This window comes from Pelobates fuscus, chromosome 6 (genome assembly GCF_036172605.1).
Source record: "Pelobates fuscus isolate aPelFus1 chromosome 6, aPelFus1.pri, whole genome shotgun sequence".
In the NCBI taxonomy this organism is placed as follows: Eukaryota; Metazoa; Chordata; class Amphibia; order Anura; family Pelobatidae; genus Pelobates; species Pelobates fuscus.
This window is the reverse complement of record NC_086322.1, coordinates 212660989-212688498: the sequence shown is the minus strand read 5'-3', so window position 1 is coordinate 212688498 and position 27510 is coordinate 212660989. Positions and strand designations below refer to the sequence as shown.

At 40.0% G+C, this 27510-nt stretch overlaps 1 protein-coding gene across 2 annotated transcripts in view; it reads left to right on the top strand.

Moving 5' to 3' along the window:
• IDUA (alpha-L-iduronidase) overlaps positions 1-27510 on the top strand; it is a 140074-nt gene that overhangs the window by 97976 nt on the left and 14588 nt on the right. For both annotated transcript variants that reach the window (XM_063458719.1, XM_063458721.1), the window contains exons 5-7: positions 214-309; positions 2032-2234; positions 10469-10648. In XM_063458719.1, coding sequence (XP_063314789.1) covers positions 214-309; positions 2032-2234; positions 10469-10648 — 479 coding nt within the window. The remainder of the gene's footprint in view (positions 1-213; positions 310-2031; positions 2235-10468; positions 10649-27510) is intronic.

Here is a 27510-nt window from a genome sequence, read left to right as displayed (position 1 = left end):
GAGTTGTCTATTGTGTGGTTCATGACAATACCAAATTTATTTTTGAACACCCCTGCTGTAAAATCACTTTTGTTATCTTTATATATATATATATATATATATATATATATATATAAATTTTTGAATATTATACTGTGCTTTTTTGTATTTGGGGATTGTTTTAGTAAAAAACTTCTTAACCACACACTATGATTTGTATGTGTCTCTTTGCAGAAAAATACGGATTACCAACTGTTGCCAAGTGGAATTTTGAAACTTGGAATGAACCAGATAATCACGATTTTGATAATGTTTCTATGAGTGATAAAGGTATGTTTTTGTAGCTTTTTATTTAAATTCATACTATTTAAAGGAACATAGTAGTGTTACAAATACAAAGCTGTATTCCTAACACTATAGTGTCCTCCCCCACTTGGCAATTAAAGGGGTAAAAATCCTTTAGAACATATCTTATTCCAGTGTTGAAGTCCCTTGGTGCTGGCTCCTTCTCCGCCTCCTCCGATGACAACACCGAGGAGGAACACAATGTGCATGCACTGCAATGCACACGCATTGGGCCTTCTCTATAGTAAAGCATTGAATAAATGCTTTCTTGTAGGGGATTTGAAGATGCTAAACGTCCTCATGCAAACTGCCACTAAAGCTAAATGTAACTATCTGAAACTGTTTTTAATTGCAGGATTAAGGGGACAGGGATATTGCACCCATACCTCTTCAATGAGAGTATATGTCTGTCCATATTCATAAAGAATACAAATAAAAAAAAGTAAAGATATTCCAAATCCCTAAGTATGCACAATTAAATAACAGAGGTTTTGGTACCACTGAAATGGTCATTGAAGTGTAAATTCACCTACAAGTATCAAGGCAAACCGGCTCTGACATTTCATCTTATAGCTTTTAGCTAAAAGGCAAAATCGCAACCAAAAAAAGAAAAAACACCCAAAAAACAAAAGAGGGTTCAATAATGCATTCCTACAGCTATTTAAACCTCATGTTTGTAGCTGGAATATTGCTTTTGAGGTTTGAAAAATGTAGTTTTAGTGAGATTGGCCTTTGATGGGTTAGGTTGATCTTTGGGCAATTATGTTTTGGTCACAGTTGGCTTTCCAGTTTAACTCAAAGTTGTTTGATAGGATTAAAGTAAGGACACTTTGCAGCAAATTATCATCCTCCTTATCAATCCAACAAGATATATCTTTATGGACATTATTGGTACTATGGGGCATTATCATACTGAAACAGAAAAGGACACTTCCCAAAATGTTAACAGAAAGTTGGATGTAAAATTATATAGGATGTCACTGAAACTAAAAGTTCTAGGTCACAAGATAAAAAAAATAACCTTGTGACCATAGTTCCTTCTACCGTAAAATGTATATCAGTTACTATGCAACCAAGCATTACACCTTCCTGGCATTCACCAAATCCAGTATAGTCCACTAAATTATTAGATGGTGATGCATGGTCAACTCACCAAACTAATTTGTACTGCACTGGACCCCAGCCATGGACCATAGCCATGCTTTCGTTTAACAAAAGGTGCATTTAAAACAGTGTCCATTGCTAAGGGTTTCTGCAGAAATGTATGAAGTCTGAAATTCAAGGCCTGTCAGTGCTCATTTGCATGTCCTGCTGGGAACTCTGGGACAGTTGTGTAAACACAATTTAATGAGTATTTATGCCAAAGAAGGACCCCAATTTGAGATATGCAGGTGATGCATAATACACCTTATGTATGTGCACTGTGGGGAGTTTGATCGTATTTGACCTCATCGCAAGCTTATTGGTACCTATTTATGCAAAGGCAGATTGAATAAAGTTAACATTAGACTAGCCTAACTTTACATTATTTGAATTTTGCAAGGTAATCCGGAACAGTACCATATGCTGGAAATACTGTTTTGTGCTAAGTAAATGTGCAAGTCATGTATCTTATGTTTCCAACTAAGGCTGCACATTTTTTTTTTTATTTTATTAACTTGTAGAGTAGAGGTTAACAGTATTCTAAAATAATGTTATTTCAAATAGGTTTCCAGAACTACTATGATGCCTGCTCTCAAGGTCTGAAACAAGCAAGTGCACTATTAAAATTTGGGGGTCCTGGAGACTCGTGCAGATCACCACCAAAGTCACCCATATGCTGGGGTCTTTTGGCACATTGCTTTAATGGAACCAACTATTTTACACAGGAGACTGGTGTGCGGTTGGACTATATAGCTTTGCATAAAAAGGTTAGTTATAAAGGACAAGTATGTTGGCATTCATGGAACTGTGTAATTTATTCAGACTTTGTCAGCGCAGATACAATAGACATCCCGAAATGTCTCAAAATAACACAAGAAAGTTTGGAAGACAACATTATCATAAGGAACACAAAAGTGTGTATAAAACAATGAGCAGTTTTCTTAAGGGCTCTCTATGTGGTCAGTTTTTTAGACATTTGTCTGTTTAAGATTCTTTACACAGTTAAATCATATGAAATAAATTTGTGTGGTCCAATCTTTTTAGGCATCAAGAATGTGAGAAGGGTTTTAATATGATTACCTATCCCCTGTATTTAACAAGTATGTGATTGTGAGGTGTGATCAGCTAATCACTCTCAGCCAGTGAGCTAGCCCTGCCACTGTGGAGCATAGCCCAGGACGGCTGACAAAAGCTCCTGCTTAACCCCTTAAGGACGGTGGCAATTTTCCAAGTTCTGAACCAAAACAAAATCTGGAATTTGAGCTATATGTCTGTTCAATAGGGCTTTCATCTTACATCAGATATTTATATAGTAAACATAATGTAATGGGAATAAAATCTAAAAAAGTGAGAAATTAGGACATTTTGTTATTTTCCTGCAACTGTTAATATTATAATACTGTTAGCTTTTACTGCAATAACATACACATATTTGTATGCTGTGATGTCCCACAAGTAAAATATATAGTATTATATATAATACTATAGTTCATAACAGCCCAGCAGAAATACCAGAACATTACATTTGGATATATTTGACCCTGTAAGTTCCAAAATCCCATAAAACCTGCACATTGGGGGAGTGGAGGGGGGGACATCACAGTGATCACGTGACTGGGATCGGCATTACAGCACTCCTTGTGTAGGATGACACAGCACACCCTAACGTCAGGAACGGGTTAAAAACTTTTACATGTCCGACTTTAGTAGTAGAGTTGGGGAGCAGCACATGGTCAACCTCAGGTAAGATGTCAAAATTGTTTTACTACTTACAATGAGCAGGCATCAGGGCATTCCTGGCACCATAAACATTACAGCAAGCTGTCCTAGCTCTGGTGCTTGGAGTGTGTCTTTTTTTTATACTCCAACTGGGCGCCTCCATGGTGGTACCCTGTCAGTGATTGTTATAAGCTCTGTACATTGACCTGGCAGTCAGCATAGAGAGGAGGTAAAATGAAACACTAATTGAGGATTATACTTTTTATGATGATTACACTAATTGACACTTTTACGTTTATATTTCAGGAGATTTTTTTTAATGCAATTTATTAAGTCTTTCAGATTTTTTCACCTGTTGCTTCTTTTGCAGCCTATTACTTTCTGAATGACAGCAATGCAATCGATTTATCAATCCTTCCTCCACTTTTCCACAGAAAATTGTATAATTTCACTTCTTTGTGAAAAAATTCTGTGTGGAGTTTTTACTAAGATGAAACCTGTTACTGTTTTGATTGCTTTTAGAACACTTTAATAAATATAATCAAAATAACGATGGAATTTTCATGTCACTTTCCAGTTATATCTGTTAATCTTTCTATTTCTCCTCCTCATTTGAAATCTGCATGGACTGAAGTGGATTGTAATGATATTTGCTAAATCTTTAGTAAGCTTGCGCGTACTAGAAGCCTCTTGACAGGCTGCAATGTTGATTATTATGGCCTCCGGGCTAGATCAGAGGCTGCCTTACTGGGTCGGTAGCTGGGGAAGCCAGGGACCTCCCTTCTTGCCCAATAATGTGCACTTATCTTGTCAAATGCCTCCAACATCTTTTGAGGGTTCCCGAGCATCACTGACTCTTCCTTCGTACAAATGGCAGTCGTCTTGTATGCAGAATACGGTGTGTTCTATAATGTTTCTTAGTGAGCTTTACAGACTTGAATTTCACAGCGGGGTGGGGATCAAGATAACCTCGCCAATCCAGGACCACCACATATAACTGAGTGGTAGCATGTACAGCACATGAGCAGATCAGCACCTGCACAGCCAGCTAGGCTATGGACTTTGCTAACCGGATTAAGGAACAGACAGAAGATAGGTACATGTGTACCGGCTTAAAGTGTGTTCAGAAATGTCCTTTACTGATTTGCCATCAGCCAATGTCAAGATTTGAGGTTAAAATACAGCAATTATCATCAAAATAGCTTTAAATCATGAGGACCTCTCATGCCCTCCGTTGCATTGTGTTTGTAAATATATGTAGTATATGTGAAGTGTACATAGTAAATGCTGTTCGTATATTTCATTTTGCTCCTCTACTCTGATTATTGCAGAACCAGCAATATGTCTTTATTTTATTTTTTTTGTCCTGAATGCCATCATGTGGTGCTCTAAAGGCATTGCAGTACAATATGTTTTTCTTTAATATTAGCAGTATCTGACTATAATGGATAATCACAATTCTTCTGTTTTATTTAGCAGTATCGGACATTGTTGAATAATGGTAATATTGCCATAAAGATTAACTGTAGTTAGTTTTTGTGTATCACAGATGCTTGAACTTACATTGAAGCATTTCATAACAAAAGCATTTTTCTGGAATACTTATTAATGTGGACTGGTATTTTATAGTATTGAGTGATAGTATCCCTTGCACATTTTGTATTCTGATTCAGAGGGAATAGAAAAATCTGCAGTACTGTTAAATTGGTATTTATTTTATTTCGCTACGAAAAAATGACTTAAAGAAAATATAAATCACATGTTGATTTCAGTTCCTGTAAACAGGCATATCACCTGAAAAAAACTCCTCTTCATTTTATGAAAATAGTCACTGATAGGGAGCTGAGCTATCATTCGAAAACATCCCAAATGTATTCTTCTAGATTACTGTGAATACTATAGGGATATGATCTTAAGAAATTTAAGCTAGCAGTGGCCACCTGCTCTGGACATATATTAATTTACCAGTAAAGAATTATAGTGTATCCAGAGGGCAAGATGGTTTTAGTCAAATAGCCAATTCCCTCTGAAAAGCCTTTTCCTATTAGCCAGTCAGAGGCTAGAATAGAGCAGGTATAGGATCATGTCTTTATTACAATAGAGAAGGAGTCAAAACTGGTTCTGAGAGCATTAAGATCTTGAATATTTACATGATATCCATTGTAAAGCGCTGCAGAATTTTTTGGCGCTATATAAATAATAATAATAATATCATTGAAAGAAAAAAAAAAAGAAAAAACAAAGGAATTTTATCTTGGCAGGCTTAGCATACACCGTTCTTTTTCTATTCTCTTAACAGGAAAGCAGACTCTTCTAATTGAGAGGAGGGTGACTCCACGCGTTGGGTATACATTAACTCTTCACGCACGTGCTGGCCTTGAAAATAGATACAAACAGTGAAAGTTTTGTTACAAAATAATTATACTGCTAATCAATTATACTTCTGAACATGCACTTTTGCCTATTAACTATTCTATTACCAGACAGCAAGTAATATATAGTTGGATTGTACTGGATTGCATTTTAATGTTACATAACTATATGTGTATATATACCTTATCATTAAGGCTCTTAATATGATGTTCGCCTGAGTGGTAACAGCATTTAATTCTCAGTTAACTCTCGCTGGTGATGGAGGCCTGAACAATTTAGATATTTACCTACTCAAAGCTATATCCACCATTCTGGTCCAATAATCACACTATCCCGCTTTGCCAAAGCAGACGTTAAAGCAATGGTGCAGGGTATATGGTCCCATTTCGAAGCTGATCAAGCTGTGCATCAGGTACACAAGTATCTTGTGAATGATATAAGGCAAACACAGACACACAGACATTCACAAGTATCTTGTGAATGATATAAGGCAAACACAGACACATTGGTGTCTGTGTTTGCCTTATATCATTCACAAGATACTTGTGTACCTGATGCACAGCTTGATCAGCTTCGAAATGGGACCATATACCCTGCACCATTGCTTTAACGTCAGCTTTGGCAAAGGGGGATAGTGTGATTATTGGACCAGAATGGTGGCTTTAGCTTTGAGTAGGTAAATATCTAAATTGTTCAGGCCTCCATCACCAGCGAGAGTTAACTGAGAATTAAATGCTGTTACCACTCAGGCGAACATCATATTAAGAGCCTTAACTACAAGGATCTAGCAATTCATGTTCCGAATTAGGAAAACAGAACACTTGACATATCAGGTGAATACCCACAGATGTTACCTTGGAACAGCGGCTTTCTTTTCTGTGTTACTTGTTGGCTTCTCTCCTACAGCTAACACAATACCAAATTGATGTTGGTTTTAGTACTCCCAACTTCCCCAGAGTAGCATGTGGACGAGTACGGGGCGTTTTGATTACATATAAGAGCAAAGGCTAGCCCGTCTATACCAATCACACAGAAGGGCTATTGTACAAATTGCTGAAAAACGTAATGCTGCTTATGATAGAAATGTGTCAGAACACACAGTGCACTGCATACCAACAGACTGGTGAGAGTGCCCATGATGATCCCTGTCCACTTACGACAGCGCCTTCAGTAGGGACATGAGCATCAAAACTGGACCATTTTGCAATGGACGAAGGTTCCCTGTTCTAATGAATCACATTTTCTATTAAAACAGGTGTGTGTGCATAATTTACTGGGGTAGAGATGGTAGCAGGAAGTACTAAAGGAAGAGGGCAGGAAGTCAGGAGTTATGCTTTGGGCAATGTTCTGTTGGGAAACCTTGTGTGTTTCTTGATGTCAGCAGGCCCGGACTGGCCATCGGGCACACCGGGCAAATGCCCGGTGGGCCGCGGTGGGCGTGGGCCGAGGCCGGCAGGGGAAGTCCCAGGGTCTCCCCTGCCGGTCTATGCAGGGCCGGCACTATCCGAGCGCCGGCCCCGCTGTATTCCATGGCGGGCCGGTGGGGAGATCAAAGATCTCCCTCACCGGCCCACATGCTATCCAATGCGGCCGCCGGCGGGGAGAGAGAGGGAGGGAGCCAGCCTGCACGGAGAGAGGACCCAGCGGAGCTCTAACTTGCAGCTCCGCCGGGTTCCTCTCGCGAGATCCGGAGCGTTGGCAACGACCATGGCAACGACCGGATCTCGCGAGAGTGAACTCTAGCCCGCAGGCTAGAGTTCACTCACCACGAGGACCACCAGGCGAACACTGCCACTCTGCCTCCCAGTCCCAGGTACCAGTCCCCCCCTCCCAGGCTAAAGGTAAGAAGGGAGGGGGGGGGGAAATAATGCCCTTTATTTATTTGTTTATTTACAGCCCCCCCCCTTTACACACAATCCATTCTAACATTTATACACAGCAGCACTCTCACACCCATCACACTCAGCACTTTCACACCCATCACACTCAGCACTCTCACACCCATCACACTCAGCACTCTCACACCCATCACACTCAGCACTCTCACACCCATCACACTCAGCACTCTCACACACATCACACACAGCACTCTCACACACAGCACTCTCACACACATCACACACATCACTCACACACATCACTCACACACAGCACTCACACACATAGCATACACAGCACTCACACACACAGCATACACAGCACTCTGACACACAGCACTGTCACACACATCACACACAGCACTCACACACAGCACTCACACACAGCACTCACACACAGCACTCACACACAGCACTCACACACAGCACTCTCACACACAGCACTCACACACACAGCATACACAGCACTCTGACACACAGCACTGTCACACACAGCATACACATCACTCTGACACACAGTACTGTCACACACATCACACACAGCATCCATCACACACACATACTGCACCCCTTACATACACACAGAACCCCCCCAACACACTGCACCACACACATACACAATACTTCCAAATATATATATATATATATATATATATATATATACATATATACACATACACATATACACACACACACTACACTCTTAACACACACACTCTGGATCCCCTATACACACACTAGATTCCTTGTAAGCAAACGCATACTACACCCCTAAACCCACACTTTCTACAAACACTACACCACCTATACACACACACTATAGCCTGTATGCACACACTTGCTATATCCCCTATACACACATTCTCTACAGCCCCTAGCCACATATGCATCACATAACACCACAAACACAACATGACTAAAACCAACCTTATTACACAATACCACACCACAATCAGCTCACTCTACACACACGCAATACCACAAGCAGGCTCCAAACACATGAACAGTACTCTTTCCTAGCATTTTTGTCTCCGGGTATCCATTTATAGAGACACCAGAGACAAATTGCAAGGAGAGACAGTGCAAGCATGTTATTAAATTTGCTTGCGCTGTGCAGAACAAATACAGGGCTTTTTTTCTCATGCTAGAGCTCTTCAGCAGAGCTCTGTGCATGGTCTGCCCTGGAAGAGCTTTGAACCAACATGCTCACTTTGAGAGGGGGCGTGCTTGTCATTGGTGATGACAAAACACACCTTCTCTGCCCCGCCCCCTTTGTGGGCCGCTGTTATAGAAAAATGCCCGGGCCGAATTTTTCTCCCAGTCCGGCCCTGGATGTCAGTGGGCTCTTTCAGCTGTATAATGCAGTATAATGCACCCTGCCACACTGTAAACATTGTTCAGGAATGGTTTGAGGTAAATTATTATTATTTTTATAGTGCCAACAAATTACGTATCGCTTTATAATGGGTGGACTAACAAACATGTCATTGCAACCAGACAAGTTGGACACACAGGAACAGAGGGGGTAAAAGCCCTGCTCAATGAGCTTACATGCTAGAGGGAGTGGGGTACAGTGACACAAAAGGTAAGGGAAGTATAAGGGAAGTAGATTAATAGAATAGTATTCCCTGAAGACAGTGAGTTGTTTTTTTGTTTTTTTTTTGTTGCTTTTTTTTAAAATGACAGTAGCAGGAGAGGAATCAGCTGGGAACCATTACCAGTTTGATTGATACGGTTTTGTGAAAAAGTGAGTTTTTAATGATTTTTTGAAAGAGTGGAGACCGGGTGAGCGTTGGACGGAAAAGGTAAGGGTGACAAAGAGTTCAAGGTGTTGCCTTGGCCTCCAAATTCCCCAGATTTCAATCCAATTATCATCTGTGGGATGTGCTGGAAGAACAAATCTGATCCATGGAGGACCCACCTCGCAACTGGCAGGAATTAAAAGATCTGCTGCTAATATCTTGGTGTCAGATACCACAGGACGTGTTCAAAGGTCTTGTGGAGTCCATGCCTCAACGCATCAGAGCTGTTTTGGCAGCACAAGAAGGACCTAAATGATATTAGGCAGGGGGATTTAATGTTGTGGCTGATCAGAGTATGGCTGATCTTACTAGTCTGCTAATCAGACTTTAGTTTATTTGTTGGTCGTTATCTTCGTTTAAACATATCTACTTATGTCCTACCAGAATGTTTTTATATATTACAAAAAATGGCAGCATATTTGTCCTTTTTGTTTTATTTATACTTATACCTATATTTCATGTAAGCAACTAGGTGATCCTCTTTATGAGGAAGTGTGTTTAGTGATTAGTGCTTAAAATACTTGTGAGTAAAAGCAGCTCTAAAAAAACACTCATGGGGGAATACCTCCTCCCTACTTTTTAGATAAAATGCGCATGAAATACAGGAAAATGTGCAATGGTGTTATACAGGTTTTTAGGCCAATATAAATATATAGTGGAGCGCTTACAACAACTAGTAAATACAAAAAATAAATAAAAAACATAACCCTAATAAGGGTTAAGCCAATTGCATTTTGTATTTATTTTCTGTATTCACTAGTTGCTGTAAGCGCCACACTATATATATATATGTCTAAAAACCTGTATAACACCATTGCACATTCACACATGCATACCTACTAGAAAGAAAAATAATAAAATATTAAAAGAATCACATAAAATGACACATTTAAAAGAACACTCCGAGCACCATAACCACTACAGAAGTTCCCCCATGGAGTTCCCTGGGCGCCACTCCATGTCGCTTGCCTTCTGATTTGAGAGCTTGTGCTCCGTTTCTATTAGCTTTTCTGAACTATGCTCTCCAGTGCAGGTCCAGCTTAATGGCTGAGAGCATCAGCTGTTCACTCGCAGCCAATGAACTCCCCTGGGCTTAGCTTAGGCAGAGCAGCATGCTGTAGTGGTTATGGTGCTTGAGTGTTTCCTTAGCAATGAATACAGTTTTGCTAAATTATTGTATTCCGTAAGGTGAACATTGCATTTCAATGTATGATGTCTTTTGTTTTATAGGGAGGAGGGAGTTCTTTCCATATCTTAGAGCAAGAGATTGACACAGTCAATGAAATTCAAGAGCGTTTTCCGCAGTTCAAATCTGTTCCAATTTACAATGATGAGGCAGATCCACTGGTTGGATGGTCCACTCCACAGCCATGGAGAGGTGATGTTACCTATGCAGCCATGGTAGTAAAGGTAAGCATATATACACATTTTGTAGTAGATTCCACCCCTAAGTGGTCCTCCATAAGATACAAATCCAACAATGTTGTGTTCCTCTCTTGAACAAGCGTATCATTTTTGATTGGTATGAGTGTATCATTGAACCTACTAGCAATAAATCCCACAGTAACGCTTCTCTAAAATGCACTAAACGTGTTTAGCTATTTTTTGCCCAGTTAATACTTTAGTTTTGCTTTAACATTTAGCAAACTATACATTTGCTATTTACATTTGATGTTCTTTTAATTAGCGCAATATAAATATGACATTTCAGACTGGCTCAAAGCTAAACTTATTACCAACACACTTTGGGAATAACAGTTTAACTTGGACACAGGGTTCACTTAATTTTACACATCTTGCCTCTCAAGTACTATTGTTAGCCTTTTTTTATGCAGCATTACATTACCTAACTTATAAAATACTTGTTGCACACTTGAGTCCAAATCAACTTAAATAATGGTGGTGGACATATCAAGGTGTCCCTCCCTTCTGCCTCCACAATGGGGCTCTAATTAAATAATGCTTGGGGGACATAGTGGGGGTGGGGTCTATAATTAAAATTAAACGGGGGTGCCTTCCTGGCACCCACCTGTGGTTAAAGGAACACTATAGTCACTATAACAACTACAGCTTATTGCATTTGTTCTGGTAAGTATAATAATTTCCTTGAGTTTTTTTGCAGTAAACACCGTCTTTTTAGAGAAAATGAAGTGTTTACATTACAGCCTAGAGATACCTTCACTGGCTACTCCTGGCTACTAGGAGTGCCTCCTGGGGCAGTGCTGCACACTGTGCTGCACTGACATTCAGTGTCTCCACTCTCAGCATGGAGACACTGAACTTTCCTCATAGAGATATATTGATTCAATGCAGATCTATGAGGAGATGCTGATTGGCAAGGGCTGTGTTTGGCTTGGGCTGGCTCTGCCCTGATCTGCCTCCTTGACAAGCTCAGCTAATCCATTCTTTTCTTATGGGAAAGCTTTGTAATTAGCTTCAACACCATGTCTGATGATGTCAGCCAAGCAGGCAGATTAGAGGTGGACCCAGCAGCAGCAGACTGAAACAAAGGTAAGATTGTTCTATATATTTAGGGGGGGCAAGGGAGAGAAGGGGGGATAGATGGTGTTTCTATTGCTATAGGTTTAGGAATATGTTTGTGTTCTTTATAGCGTTCCTTAAAGGGAAACTCCAGTGCCAGGAAAACAATCCGTTTTGGCACTGCAGGTCCCCCCTCCCTCCCACCTCCCAATCCCCGGTTGCTGAAAGGGTGCAAACCCCTTCAGGTCACTTACCTGCTTTTCAATGCTTTCCTATGGGGAATTGAGCGACGCTGGAGGTCCTCACACAGTAGACAGCCACTAGAGGTGGAGTTAACCCTGCAAGGTAATTATTGCAGTTTATAAAAAACTGCAATAATTACAGTTGCAGGGTTAAGGGTAGTGGGAGTTGGCACCCAGACCACTCCAATGGGCAGAAGTGGTCTGGGTGCCTGGAGTGTCCCTTTAAATGTTAGTTATTATGAACAGCGGGGACAAATGGACAACCCTCCCATAGGCTGCAGATGGGGGCTCTAATTATAATGATGGGGGAACCCAGTGTCTCCCTATATGGGTATATTTCATATGCTGCAGGAAAACAAGCACATGCTTCCAAAAACTTGTTGCATATTTAAAGGTAGCACTTTTCACATGTTGTTCACCAGCATGACAAAGTGTGGATCTGACAATCCTTGTAATCTGTTGCTAGGCAACCAATTACGTTTCCACTAACTGGAGTTAATTTGTGCTTTTTTAGGAAAACGTTAATAGCTATACGTAAATCATTTCTTTTTTGGACACACACGCACACACCACGAAAAATAAATATTCATGTTGAGGATGGAGTATTATAGATTTGGTTACAGTTATTTTTGTATTTTTGCTATACAGGTGAAATCTATCCATATGATCCAATGATGTATATCTGACTTTTGTATGGCCATGAAAGTATTTTAAGTAACTGTACACAGTAGGTTGACACATTTAATTATATCTGCGAGCATGCCATTGGTACTTATTGTAAGGCTTAGATTATATCCATGATCCACTTAGACAGTAAGCCTACTAACATTCTAATATTAGTACGCTATAGTACTTACTTTCAGAACATAATAACTTCATGGTGAGCAACACGTTTTAATGAAGCACACCTCTGTGACATCTGAATATATGCATACCTTAATAAAATATAAGTTATTCCTAAGTTAAACTGGCTCTAACATTTATAGAAGGATTGCCTTCAATGGAATGGCTGTATCAATAATCGTTTCATAGATTTGCTGCTAAAAGGGCCTCTGAATCAACATCTACAAGAAAGGTTTGTTTAGTAAGCTACTTTTCTAATATGATGGGCTTGAGTTTCATGTCTAACTGGACTGAATGGTTCTTACCTGCCGTTACATTCTATGCTTTTATGTTTTAAGTGGCTTATTTACTAAACAGTGAATTGTGACAAACTGACGACAAGTTCCAAAAGTTGGACCAAAATATATAATTTTTTCCCACATTTTGAAGGTGGAGAGTTCATCATTAATGATAGATAAAATGGTGAGATTTCTGGCACTTGTCTGTTACATTTATGGCAACCTGGACTTCCCAAACCAATCTCTGTCTTTCTTTGAGTAGATACTGTATGAAAAAGCAGGGAAGCAGCGCCTTAAACGTGTCCTCAAATCTGAGTAGGAGTAGTGCAATAAAAAAGACAAGAGGACAAAGGAACATAATATAATGTAGTATATCCAGTTACTAGTGAAATAAATAGGAGTACTTACAATTTCCTGGAGCTTCTGGTCAGCTTCAGGTATGTACACATGAACTGTGCAATCCACCCCTATGCTGATGGTCTTGTTACTTTGTTAGAAATTGTTCTAAGGCCAGTAGGTAGCTTTTGATGGTAAGCGTTGGTAAGTGTTCTCCACATAATTGGACAGAACTTTTGTCCTTCATGTCAAACTAAGCTGTTTATTAGACGTGCAATTCGTTTCGTTCCGAATGTTACTTCGGACGAATTTCGGGCAATTCGGACATTCGGAGACTTCCGAATGTCCAAATAGCTGAATTGCTGAATTTCCAAAGTGCCGGAATTCCGAAGTGGAAGAATGAAGAATGTTACACTGTATACCAGTTTAAATAAAAAGTATACAAACATAGCCAGGATTCAGCTGTAAGCATTTGCAACACTTACAACAATCAAGTAACACACATTCATATAAAATGTGTTACTTCCATTACAGTCAATGGATGGGGATGAGTAAGTAGATAACTCCCTAATTCCCACGGTATTAGGGAACTATCTACCAAAAGGCTGAAAGACCTAAATTGGTCTTTCAGCCAAATTTACTAATAATTACTTAGTATTAGTAAATAATCTGCCCCTACTCGCTATACCGTGAGTAGTTGCATGTCTATTAAACAGTGAGCAGCTTGTGGCTGCTCACTGTTAAAAAACAAAAACCGTGTCCCCCCTCCCGAGCCCACACCCGTGATGCGCGAGTGGGGGTTTTTAAACTAAAGGGGGGACCTATTGCCCCCCCCCCCCGGCCCCCATCCCTGAGCGGTGGGTGTGGGCCCTAAAATACTTCAAAGGGGGGGACTTATTGTCCTCCTCCCCCCTGGCACCCACCGCTGAGCAGCGGGAGGGGGCCCTAAAGAAGAATAAGGGGTGGGGACCTATTGTCCTACCCACCCGGCCCCCACCCCTGAGCGGTGGGTGGGGGCCCAAAAATACTTTAAAAAAAAACAAAAAAAAAAACAGAGTGCAAAAAAAAATCAGAAGGGAAAAAAAAAAACACGCTGAAAAAATAATCCATCCAAACCAACAGTTTTTTTTTTTTTTTTTAACAGTGAGCAGCCACAGGCGGTTTAGCGAGTAGGGGCAGAATGTACTAATACTAACTAATTTTTACTTAGTATTAGTAAATTTGGCTGAAAGAACAATTTAGGTCTTTTAGCCTTTTGGTAGATAGCTCCCTAATACCGTGGGAATTAGGGAATTATCTACTAAGCGGCTGCAAGAGAACATCCGAAGTGTCGAAATACCGAATATTTTCCCCATGCACATCCCTACTGCTTATTTGCCCCCATCAACAAGAAAAGACTGTTCTCTATTCCACAGTCTTTTTTCTGGCACCAGGAATGATATTCTGAGTCACAAATCAAAACAAGCATGTTTGGGTTTACGCAGGTCGGTTTTCCAAAGATTCTAATTCGGAAGTCAGAATTTCGGCCAAACATCCAATTGACCTAAAGTCAACTGAATTCAGCTTGAAAGGAATCTCCAAGTCTATGTCATTACACCAGGATTTGTTGGAAATTTACCATTAAATAATAAATAGCTAAGCTATATGTATGGTAGGCAATATTTCGCATAAATAACTTGGACCACACAATAAACACAAACACAGTTTATTTATGTTTCAGTGGGCTTGGCCGTGGTATTTATTTAAAGCTTTAAAGTGGCATACCACCATAACTTGATAACGGTAACATATATACATAAACCTTTTACTTTACTTCCAAAACTTTAACTTTCAAAATTACTTAATTGCTAGTCAGTCATAGCTAACCTGACCACCTTTTTATATACAACCATTTAACACATATCATTCCTTGGAACTTGAACCTGAGGATGACTTTGCCCCACCGCCTCAGCTGAGGTAGAACTACCCCAGCTTAGGCCCCCATAGCAAAGGCCCTTTCTATCATGTTTCGCAAATCCACATTAAAATGTCCACACCGATAAATGACAAATGAACTTGGTCCTTACTAAACAGGCCTTGTTCTTTCTGATCTAATTCTAAATGCCTGTATGAAACAAGGCAAAATCTTGACATTGCTTACTTCAATTCTTTACACACTCTCTCCCGTGCCTTTAACTCTTGGTTTACTGTCCATCGCCAGCACTGTACCATCTCTGACCAAACTAGAATGGTCTAAGGGAATAACTTTCTCAATTCCAAAAGAACACCTTAAACATTACGTAATAACTGAACAGATTTAACAACACCTATATCATGACCCCCTATATGAATTATTAAAATATCTGGAGAAGGCCAGTTGATGCGCACTCTAATCTGAGCTCCATTAACTGATGTATTCGCAGACGACCTACACCTTTCCAATATAGTGCAACGTCATCACGATTGAAGTCCAAATTCAGGCCATATATCCTTGCTCCTGCTCTTTGCATGGCCCGTTTTACAAGGAATGACCTACAACCCAAACATTCGTTACGATACCTGAAGAAATAATAAGAGTGAAAGGAGGAAAGAAAAAAAAAATTACATCATGTCATCTCACAAATATAACATCAATTTTTTTACTCCCACCTTCCAATCTTCTTAATTGCCTCTGTTCCAAAACCTAATTTAGCTGCTTCAGTTTCTGCCCCAAATCTGAAAGAATGTGTTAACAAATATGCCTTTATAACCAAGCCTTTCAAAGCCTAACTGCAAAACCCTCTGGAATTGAAACCGTGATATATGCACCAACAGAGGACGATGTACCACAGGGGAGACAGCTAAGAATGCACGCAATGTCTCCACTGGGCAAACTCTGCCTTCCTTGATACTTGACAAATTAATCCATCGGCTTTTGAAGATTACAAACAAATATCTACCTGTGACTCTACTGAAATAAACCAACTCACTGATCCTAAATGCTGCAAAAGCCTAAAGAAAAGCTGCTGAAAACAAATATACTTTGGGACGCCTACCATCAGCAACTCGAACCCCTTTAGAATAACCTTATAACAACTGTTTAATCACAAATGCATTCCCCACTACTGGCTTACCTAAAAAACGCAAAATTATGTTACACCTGCTAAGCGTCTGGAGATGGTGTGTTTAGATATACCATTATTAATACATTGAATCACAAAAGAGAAGGCAGCTTCTATATTACCACCTACTGGATCAACTCGTCCAGATTAATTGCCAAAGGCATTTTTTGCAATTCCCAGTACTTTTCTTCTGCTTTCAGCGCTAAACTTCTGAAAGCTCTGAGCTGACAGCGAGAGATAGCCTCAGCTATTTTATTTCTAATACCCGGAATATGCACAGCCCTCAACCAAATATGTTTAAAACATAACTATACTAGCTTTCACAACAAATTAATAACAAAGCCACCTATAGAATGCAATGAATTAATGAAATGTACCACGACTTATTGTCACAGTGGAGCAAATTTGTTTACTCTGCAGTTGTTTGTCTAAATTGCTGATACAATTGGTAACAGTTGCAGCAGGGTTAAATTTGTGGTTAAACCTCGCTCCACCCATTCATCTGGCCACTGCGCAAAGGCCCATTTTTTGTTCCAGAATATGCCAAAACCAACTGACCCTGCGACATCCACAAATAATCCTGAAGCTTCATTTTCCTGAAATTCTGTTTGCAATAATGAACAGCCATTGTATTCTTGTAATAATTGATCCCAAACGTTAAGTTTTCTTTAACCCCTTAAGACCGCAGGGCGTTCTATGCCGTCCTTATTTTGGTGGCTCTAAACGCCGCAGGGTGGCATAGAACGCCCTGCGATCTATTGTACTTACTCGGTCGCCGGCGATCGCGGTATGGGGACTTACCTGGGAGCCCAGGGAGTCCCCCTCCGTCCTCTTCAGCCCTCCTTATGTGATCATAAGGTCCTTGCGAGGACCCTGCGATCACATGGACGGCATAGCCGTCCATGTCAATGCTAGCAGGGGGAGTGCCTGTAATGACAGGAACTCCCCCTGCTGCTTGAAAATAAAATAAGTTAAATCAGTGTATAAGTAAATAATATATACTTAGATCATATACCGTATATACTCGAGTATAAGACGAGTTTTTCAGCCCATTTTTTGGGCTGAAAAACCCCAACTCGGCTTATACTCGAGTCATAGTCTGTATTATGGCAATTTGCATTGCCATAATACAGACTGGGGGGAGAGGGGGGCTGGCAGAGCTGTAACTTACCTTTCCTGCAGCTCCTGTCAGCTCTCTCCTCCTCTGCGCCGTCCGGTCAGCACCTCGGTCAGCTCCCAGTGTAAATCTCGCGAGAGCCGCGGCTCTCGCGAGACTTACAGTGTAAGCTGACAGAAGAGCTGACCGGACGGCGCAGAGGAGGAGAGAGCTGACAGGAGCTGCAGGAAAGGTAAGTTACAGCTCTGCCAGCCCCCCTCTCCCCCCCACTGAACTGCCACTGGACCACCAGGGAAGGAGAGCCCCCCTCCCTGCCATATATCAAGCAGGGAGGGGGGACGAAAAAAATAAAAAAAAAATAAAATAAGAAATAATAATAAAAAATAATAAATAATAAAAAAAAAATGTATAACAAAAAAAAGGGGTATAAGGACCACTATGGGAGGGGAGGGGGGGGGGTATAAGGACCACTATGGGAGGGATGGGGTGGGTTAAGGACCACTATGGGAGGGAGGGGGGTATAAGGACCACTTTGGGAGGGAGGGGGGTATAAGGACCACTATGGGAGGGAGGGGGGGGGATGAGGACCACTATTGGAGGGAGGGGGGTATAAGGACCACTATGGGAGGGAGGGGGGGATAAGGACCACTATGGGAGGGAGGGGGGGGGATAAGGACCACTATTGGAGGGAGGGGGGTATAAGGACCACTATGGGAGGGAGGGGGGGGATAAGGACCACTATGGGAGGGAGGGGGGGGGATAAGGACCACTATTGGAGGGAGGGGGGTATAAGGACCACTATGGGAGGGAGGGGGGGGGATAAGGACCACTATTGGAGGGAGGGGGGTATAAGGACCACTATGGGAGGGGGTGGGATAAGGACCACTATGGGAGGGATGGGGGGTATAAGGACCACTATGGGAGGGATGGGGGGGATAAGGAACACTATGGGAGGGAGAAGGGCGATAAGGACCACTATGAGAGGGAGGGGGTGGGATAAGGACCACTATGGGAGGGGAGGGGGAAGTAAGGACCACTAGGGGAGGGAAGGGTAAGGACCACTAGGGGAGGGGTGAGTCAGGACCACTGGGGGGGGGTGAAGGAACACGGGGGTGGGGAGGTAAGGACCACTGAGGGAGGAGGAGGGGAAGTCAGGACATATGGGGGGGGGAGGGGGCGGCAACATTTTTTTGCCTACGGCGGCAAATATCCTTGCACCGGCCCTGCACACACTGCATTCACACACTGCATTCATACACACACACACTGCATTCATGCACACACACACTGCATTCATGCACACACACGCTGCACTCATACACACACGCTGCACTCATACACACACACATACGCACACACTGCATTCATTATACACACACTGTAAATAAATATTCAATTAATATATTTTTTTTAGGATCTAATTTTATTTAGAAATTTACCAGTAGCTGCTGCATTTCCCACCCTAGTCTTATACTCGAGTCAATACGTTTTCCCAGTTTTTTGGGATAAAATTAGGGGCCTCGGCTTATATTCGGGTCGGCTTATACTCGAGTATATACGGTATATATTTATTATATATATGATCTAAGTATATATACACATATACACACATACACATAAATATACATACACTGTCTATGTGTATTTTAATATTAATATATACATAATTCTATATATATTAATTTAAAAATACACGTACAATGATATTGATTAAATATATATATAATTTTCATTATATATATATATTTATATATAATAAATAAATAAATATATAAATACGTTAAAAAATAAAATAAAAAATAATAAAAAATAGATAAAAAATATATATACATGCGTAATTTCGTTCTAACTTTATTTTAAAATCAATATATATATATTGATATCAAAATACATGTAGAACAAAATAATATATATATCTATATACATAAGTAAACAAATGAAAGCTTGGCACTCTCCTCCAAAAATAATTAATTATATCACATGTGCCTGGGTGCAAATTGCTGGCGTCAGATATATATACTCATAAATGAAAAAAATCAAAATGCACTCACAGGTCTTCAAATTAGTGGACAAATTGGTGCTTTATTTGGTCATCAAAAAAGTGTACAAAAATCAATCGACGTTTCGACCCTGCCGGGTCTTTTTCAAGATCATAGAGTACATGACAGTACTGTGTTTATATATCAAATACAAATCTAAAAGAAAGTGCACTTACCCAATGGTGAAGTGAGGAGGAGTGAGTCTGTCCGTTACAACCCGGAAGTGATTGGAAGCCGTATAGGACGTCACGTGATCGGGACGTCAGGCGGAGTCAAAGTGGTTGCCGAGGCAACAATATACACAGAACATGATTACATGCCGGGCACAAGTGAAGCATTAGGGAGGACTAAGTGAAAACTGCTGAAGGGTCTACTTAACCCTGATGCCAGAAAAGAGCACTGGTAGACAATAACTAGTGGTGTGCAATACTGTGCGTGGTGTAAAAAAACACACAAGTGATAAAGTGTAGCCACCAAGTGAATGCAAAGTAGTGAGAAAATATATATACATGACATCCTAAATAAAATGAAATAAAATAAAATCAAGAGCAGAGAACAACATATATTCATACATTGCTGTATATGTAAGATTTGTGCAAGGGTACTGGATCTTGCATGTTCTATGCACTAAAGCATATTATAAGATGTACTAATAAAATGTTAGTACTAATGAGTATGTACTGGACTGCACAGATGACACTGACTTGTTCAACTGTATACATGTACTATCTGAGTATATTTCCTTTCTAGAGGACTAGGATGATCAGAAGGACGACCTACTAAATATCTAACTACCCACAAATAGAATAATCTGAAATTCCATGTAGACAGAAAAAATAAAAATAAAAGAGAAGTAAATAAAATAGATGACTGGAAGCCACAAGTAGGAAAATTTAGCATAGTACCTGATATAGACACACGATGAACTGAAAAGCATGTGATTGCTGTATACAGAAGGAAAAACTTGTAGTATATAAAGAAACAGCAGTACAACATGGGTCTAATGTATATGAAAGCTAGACTCCAGCCACAAACTAAAAAGACACCTGTCTCTAAATATTGTCCTCAAAAGGATTGATTCCTCAAAAAATCATAATTATAGCATGCTTATAGCATGTGATTGCTGTATACAGAAGGAAAAACTTGTAATATATAAAAAACAACAGAAAATACATGGGTCTAATGAAAGCTAGACTCCAGCCACAAACTAAAAAGACACCTGTCTCTAGATATTATCCTCAAAAGGATTGATTCCTCAAAAAATCATAATTATAGCATGTGTTTGCTGTATACATATCAAAATGCCACAAGTGAATGAAAACACAGGGACTAACCATACGCAACACTCCTGGTTCTCTGAACCATGATAGGAGGCCTTTAGGGAAAACATTTGTTAATATACTAAACATGCTATAAGCATATCATTACTACCTACATCAGTTCAGGTATGTGACAGTAGTATCCGCCTGAGCTTAAACAAAAAGAAACTGTGTTACAGGCTTACGCCAGTAATTGTAACGTATGTTTGCTTTATACATATCAAAATGCCAAAAGTAAATAAAAACACAGGGATTAACCATACGCGACACTCCTGATTATCTAAACCATAATCAGTGGCCTTTAGGAAAAACATTTGTTAATATACTAAACAAGCTGGAAGCATATTATTGCTACCTACATCAATTCTGGAATGAAGCGGTAATATCTGCCTGAGCTGAGCAAAAGGAAACTCCATGCTTCCGCCAATCATTGACATAAAGCCACTGGTGAAAAGAAATAAAAATAAAAAATAAAACCCATGAAAAAAATAATAAATGAAGAGTATATGAAAAATATAACAGAAAAAATGAAAATGAAGGAATCTTAATACTACAAGGCTCACATGAACATTGAATATACATTGTTTTCATTTAGTCCCTTGGGTGTAACTGTGTCCAAGTAGTGGATCCAATAGGATTCTCTCTGTAGAAGGATTTTAGAATGATCACCACCACGGACAAGAGGAGGTACATGATCAATTCCGATAAATTTAAGTGTGGGAAGATGGTGCTGCATAGCCCAAAAATGTTTAGCCACAGGTTTTTCTGTGGTCTGGTCCCTATATGCCGTCATTATTCCGGATCGATGACCCCGCATCCTATCACGTAATGTGAGGTCTGTCTTCCCGACATACGATAGTCCACATGGACAGGTCACCATGTAGATGACATGGTCTGTCGTGCAAGTGATGTAATGCTTGATCGGTATCCGTTTGCCCGTGTGTGGATGGGCAAATGAAGTGCTGGTCAGCATATGGCTGCATGTTACACAACCAGTGAAATTAAAACAGCCCTTCTTTTTGATCCATGTTTTCTTAGTATAACATTGAATGGGGTCATTGCGAACTAGTAGGTCCCTCAGATTACGGTTTCTCTTGTAGCTAATCAAGGGACGTTGTTGGAAGATTGAAGGGAGATTCTTATCAGCTTGTATCACGTCCCAGTGTCTGTATATCGTGTTTCTTATTTTTGTAGTTGCTGTATGGTAGGTCATAGGGAGAAACAATTGTGTTTTCATGGTTTTGGTGTTGGCACTGGAAGCTAGGCGTACTCTGGCTCTTTGTTCAGCAATCTCCAATGTGCGGGGGGCATAGCCTCTGTCGATAAAACGTTGTTTCATTTCTGCCAGCTGGATGTTCATGTTAGAAGTATCACTATTGTAACGTAGGACTCTGAGGAACTGAGAAATGGGTAAAGAGTCTTTTAAATGTTGAGGGTGAAAACTGGTGGCTGATAGAATGGTATTTCTATCTGTGTCTTTGCGGTATAAAGTGTAGCCAATGTTACCAGTTTTTTTGTACAATAGAACATCCAAAAAATGGATTTGGTCACAATGGTGATTAAGAGTAAATTTTATAGTAGTAGGCAACGTATTCAGATGTTGTACCATCTCTTCCAGTTCCTGATGTGTAGTGGTCCATAGGAGAAGGATGTCATCCACAAATCTAAAATACTTTAGTATTTTATTTGCATATGTGGAAAAAATATATTGCTGTTCAAACCATGACATGAAGATGTTGGCATATGATGGAGCCATGGCCGCCCCCATAGCGGTCCCAGACGTTTGCAAATAAAAATTACCCTCGAATTTGAAATAGTTGCAAGAGAGTGCGATAGTAAGTAATTCCAAAATAAACTCGATGGGGGGGCCTTTGTATGATGTACATTTGGACAAGTTAATGCGGACAGCTTCAATACCGTCTGCTTGTGGTATTGCTGTATATAAATTCTGAACGTCTAAAGTTGCAAACAGAAATTCACTTGGTATATTCTGACCTAGTTCTCTAAGTTGGTCTAGAAGATCCTGGGTGTCTTTAAGGCAAAATGGCAGCTCTTTGACACAATCTTGTAGGTAATGATCCACGTATTTGGCAATAGGTTCTAATAAACCACCTCTGGCCGAGACTATGGGTCTGCCAGGTGGATTATGACTGGACTTGTGGATCTTTGGCAGGGTGTACAATACAGGATGTATAGGATGGGTCACTTTGAGATATTTTGCTGTGTTTGAATCGATATAACCGGCCTGAAGGCCGATGTCGATGAGTTGTTGGATCTTTTGTTTAAATAACTGAACAGGATCATATGTGAGTTTCCGATATGTGGATATATCATTCAGTTGTCGCATAATTTCGCACTTGTATTGCTGGTATGATTGGATCACAACGCCTCCGCCTTTATCTGCGGGGCGAATTACAATATTCACATCATCACGGAGATCTTGAAGTGCAGCTTTTTCATCCATGGTCAAATTAGGTCTGTGTTTAGGTGGTGTTTTTATAATTTTTAGCGCATCATTGTGTATAGTCTGTATAAAGGTTTTAATAGTCATGTTGTTTGATTTAATGTCTTTTTTCTCCTTCTGAATAAAAGGCTGTGATTGATGTGTAGAATCTTCCTTCCTATATTCATTGGCATATAGAGTACGTTGTACTTTGTACATATCAATTTCTACTGAAAATGACTGTGGTTTTTGAACCGGTATGAACGTCAAACCTTTACCTAAGAGGCTAAGATGTGCTTCTGTTAGTACTTTGTTAGAAAGATTAAATACTACAGACGTTTCTTCTGTGATGGGGGTTTTGCGGCTATGTTGGTATATCTGGTGACCCTTTTTCCCTCGCCTGGGGGGTCTCTTTTTCTTAACTTAAGTATATACGTATATATCAATATATATTTAACTATATATAAATAAAAATAATTGAACAAAATTATATACATATATATATATATACACACACATATATATATATATATAATAATTCTACGTATATATTTATGTAAGAAATTTACATAATTAGGTCGTTTTATTGATTACAATTTGCAGGACCTGCATGACAACCCAGGCCGAAAGTTCAGGGAATTTAATTTTCTAGCACTATATTTAACCCTGTAACTTTCCAAGACACCATAAAACCTGTACATGGGGGGTACTGTTTTACTCGGAAGATTTCGCTGAACACAAATATTAGTTTTTCAAAACAGTAAAATATATTACAACAACGATATCGTCAGTGACAGTGACATTTTTTGCATTTTTCACACACAAATGGCACTTACACTGACGATATAATTGTTGTGATACGTTTTACTGTTTTGAAACACTAATATTTGTGTTCAGCGAAGTCTCCTGAGTACAACAGTACCCCTCATGTACAGGTTTTATGGTGTTTTCAAAAGTTACAGAGTCAAATATAAGGCTTGTGTTTCAGTTTTTTCACATTAAAATTCGCCAGGTTGCCTTTGAGACCGTATGGTAGCCCAGGAATGAAAATTACCCCCATGATGGCATACCATTTGCAATAGTAGACAACCCAGGGTATTGCAAATAGGGTATGTTCAGTTTTTTAGTAGCCACTTAGTCACAAACACTGGCCAAAATGTGCGTTCAAATTAGTTTTTTGCATTTTCAAATATTAACACTAACTTTTGCCAGTGTTTGTGACCAAGTGGCTACTGAAAAAGACTGGACATACTCCATTTGCAATACCTTGGGATGTCTACTTTTGCAAATGGTATGCCATCATGGGGGTAATTCTTATTCCTGGGCTACCATATGGTCTCAAAGGCAACATAACCAATCTGGCGAATTTCAATGTGAAAAAACTGAAATATGTAACACGCTATATTTGACCCTGTAACTTCCCAAAACACCATAAAACCTGTACATAGGGGGTACTGTTTTACACGTGAGACATCGCTGAATACAAATATGTGTATTGTATTGCAGTACAAGCAAACAGTATTTTGACATTCACAGTTAAAATGTCAAGTAGAACTAAAAAAATTAAAAATAAATCTTATTTTCTCCCATATTTTTTTTCATATCAAATTATGTTCCATACCTAAATATTTGATGTTAAACAAAAGCCCTGTTTCCCCTGAATAAAATGATATATAATAAGTGTGGGTGCATTTAATATGAAAGAGGTGCATTACGGTTGGACAGACATATAGCGCAAATGCCAGGTTTTGTTTACGTTTGTTTTGATCACAACTTGTACATTTGGCTGCGGTCTTAAGGGGTTAATTGCTGCAGAAATCTTTACAAAACTGTGAATTGATTTCTTTTTACACAAGCCAAAGCCATTCGCCTACAACATTTCTTCCTATAGGCATAATACAACCTGCAAATGCTAACAGGCCAAATAACGAAATGTATCAATCTTTTTGCTAGCAGCTTTCATTCAAAGGCAACAGGGTCGATTGTTATCCCTAAGAATTGAATACATGTCCCTGATATTGTCTTCTCCACTGCTAACGGAATACCAAACCATCCGGCTAAACTACAGAAAACTTTAACAACATAACAAATTCTGAACCTGAACTAGGACTAATTAACAAAATCATCCAGATAATGTACAATAGAATAGGCTCAACAACCCATTCCAAAATGAAGAAAAGCTTTGAAATAAAAACAAGAAATGGAGCAACCCATTGGTGAACATTTATCAAAATAAAACTTGATGAGGGATGCACTGGCAATAACCTAAAATGCTTACTCAATGTCCACCTTACCAATCATTGCACCCGGTCCAAATTCATGTACCCATCCGAGTGCATCATCAGAATATGCATAGGACACTGAAATTAACCTGAATAACCCTCTTCGAATAAAGTCTCTTTTTTAGGAATTAAACCTAAAGGAGAAAATTAGCAAAAGGAGGGCGGTCAAAAGGGCCCGCTATTCTATAGACATGTGCAATTCGTTTTGTTCCGAATGCAAATTCGGCCGAATTTTGGCAATTCGGACCTTTAGATGCTTATGAATGTCCGATTTTCCGAAGTGCTGAACCAAATTGCCGAAGTGCAGAATTTCGGAAGTGCAGAAGTGCTTTGGATTTCTGAAAAGTGGCAAAACAGGAGAGGGAGGGAAATTTAAGGGACTGATGACAGGAATCTAACCCTACCCCTTACGCCTAACCCTACCTCTAACCCTAACCCTAACCCATATCCTTCCCCAGCCACTCACAGGTCACATACACACATGCCCAGCGGCGTACATACTGCGGTCGCAGGGGTCGCTTGAGAGCATTCGGATGCTTCTCCGGTTCGGTGGTTGTGGTGTCTGCTGCAGTGCTCGGAGTCCTCAGGAAGCGCTAGGAGCATCCTTCAATGGAGGTACCCAGCTGGGGTGCCCATCAATCCGTTACATACATCACACCAGGAAATCATCAATCAATTTGGAATACCTATATAAACGGACAGAATTAGGACTTCAACCACACTTCCGAGGAAGCATTTTTAAGGTGAAACGCGTCAAGTGGGACTTTTTTACTATTTGTATGATACTTTTTTGTTACTTTTGTTAATAAATAGTATATATTTTACATATTACTATTTTATTGATTTTACTTATCTTGGACACCTGATTCCACTCAAATTCCTGGTTACCTTCATATTCCCCGGTGGGGATGATACCACCTATGCCATACTGACTAGAGCAGGTTGTGCTCTAGCAAATGTGAGTACGCTACTATTGTTTTTTTATTTTTTATATACTCTATCAATATATATTGCACTATTGGATTTCTATTTCCCTACATATTACGTGTATCCGGCTCGGAACTACTAAGATGCACTCTGCAGTATATCCTGAGACGGGGATTGTACCGTCCACAGCTGAGCTCTGGGATAGCTCTGGGAAATGGGAGTGTAACTGCTTTAAAAGTATTCACATTACCTGCTGGTTATATCTACGATATTGCACTATTGTTTTTTTTCTATGTCCTTGTATTTTGAGGTCAATTGGACATAGACCATCGCATATACACTTTTGTACGTATACAATTTATTTGTATCACACTGTTTAGGGCGCGGTTTCCTAATTCTATCTGCTCACACTGTATGTGTGTGTGTCTGTGTCTCTATCTGTGTGTGTGTTTCTGTGTGTGTCTGTATGTTTGTCTGTGTCTCTGTATGTGTGCCTGTGTCTCTGTATGTGTGTGCCTGTGTCTCTGTCTGTGTCTCTGTATGCGTGTCTGTGTCTCTGTATGTACGTGTGTGTCTATGTATGCAGTGGCGTACACACAATCCATGGGGCCCCATATGTATGTGCGTGTGTCTCTGTGTGTGTGTCTCTGTGTCTCTGTATGTGTGTGTGTGTCTCTGTATGTGTGTGTGTCTGTATGTATGTGTCTGTCGAGGGGTGCATGTATGTGTGTCTGTCTGTGTGTATGTGTGTGTGTGTGTCTGTATATATGTGTTGAGGGGGATGGGGGGGCACGGATCAGTTTCGCACCGGGGCCCCATGGATTGTGTGTACGCCACTGCACATGACACCCGACAAAGCCGGCAATGCACCCACACATAATTCCC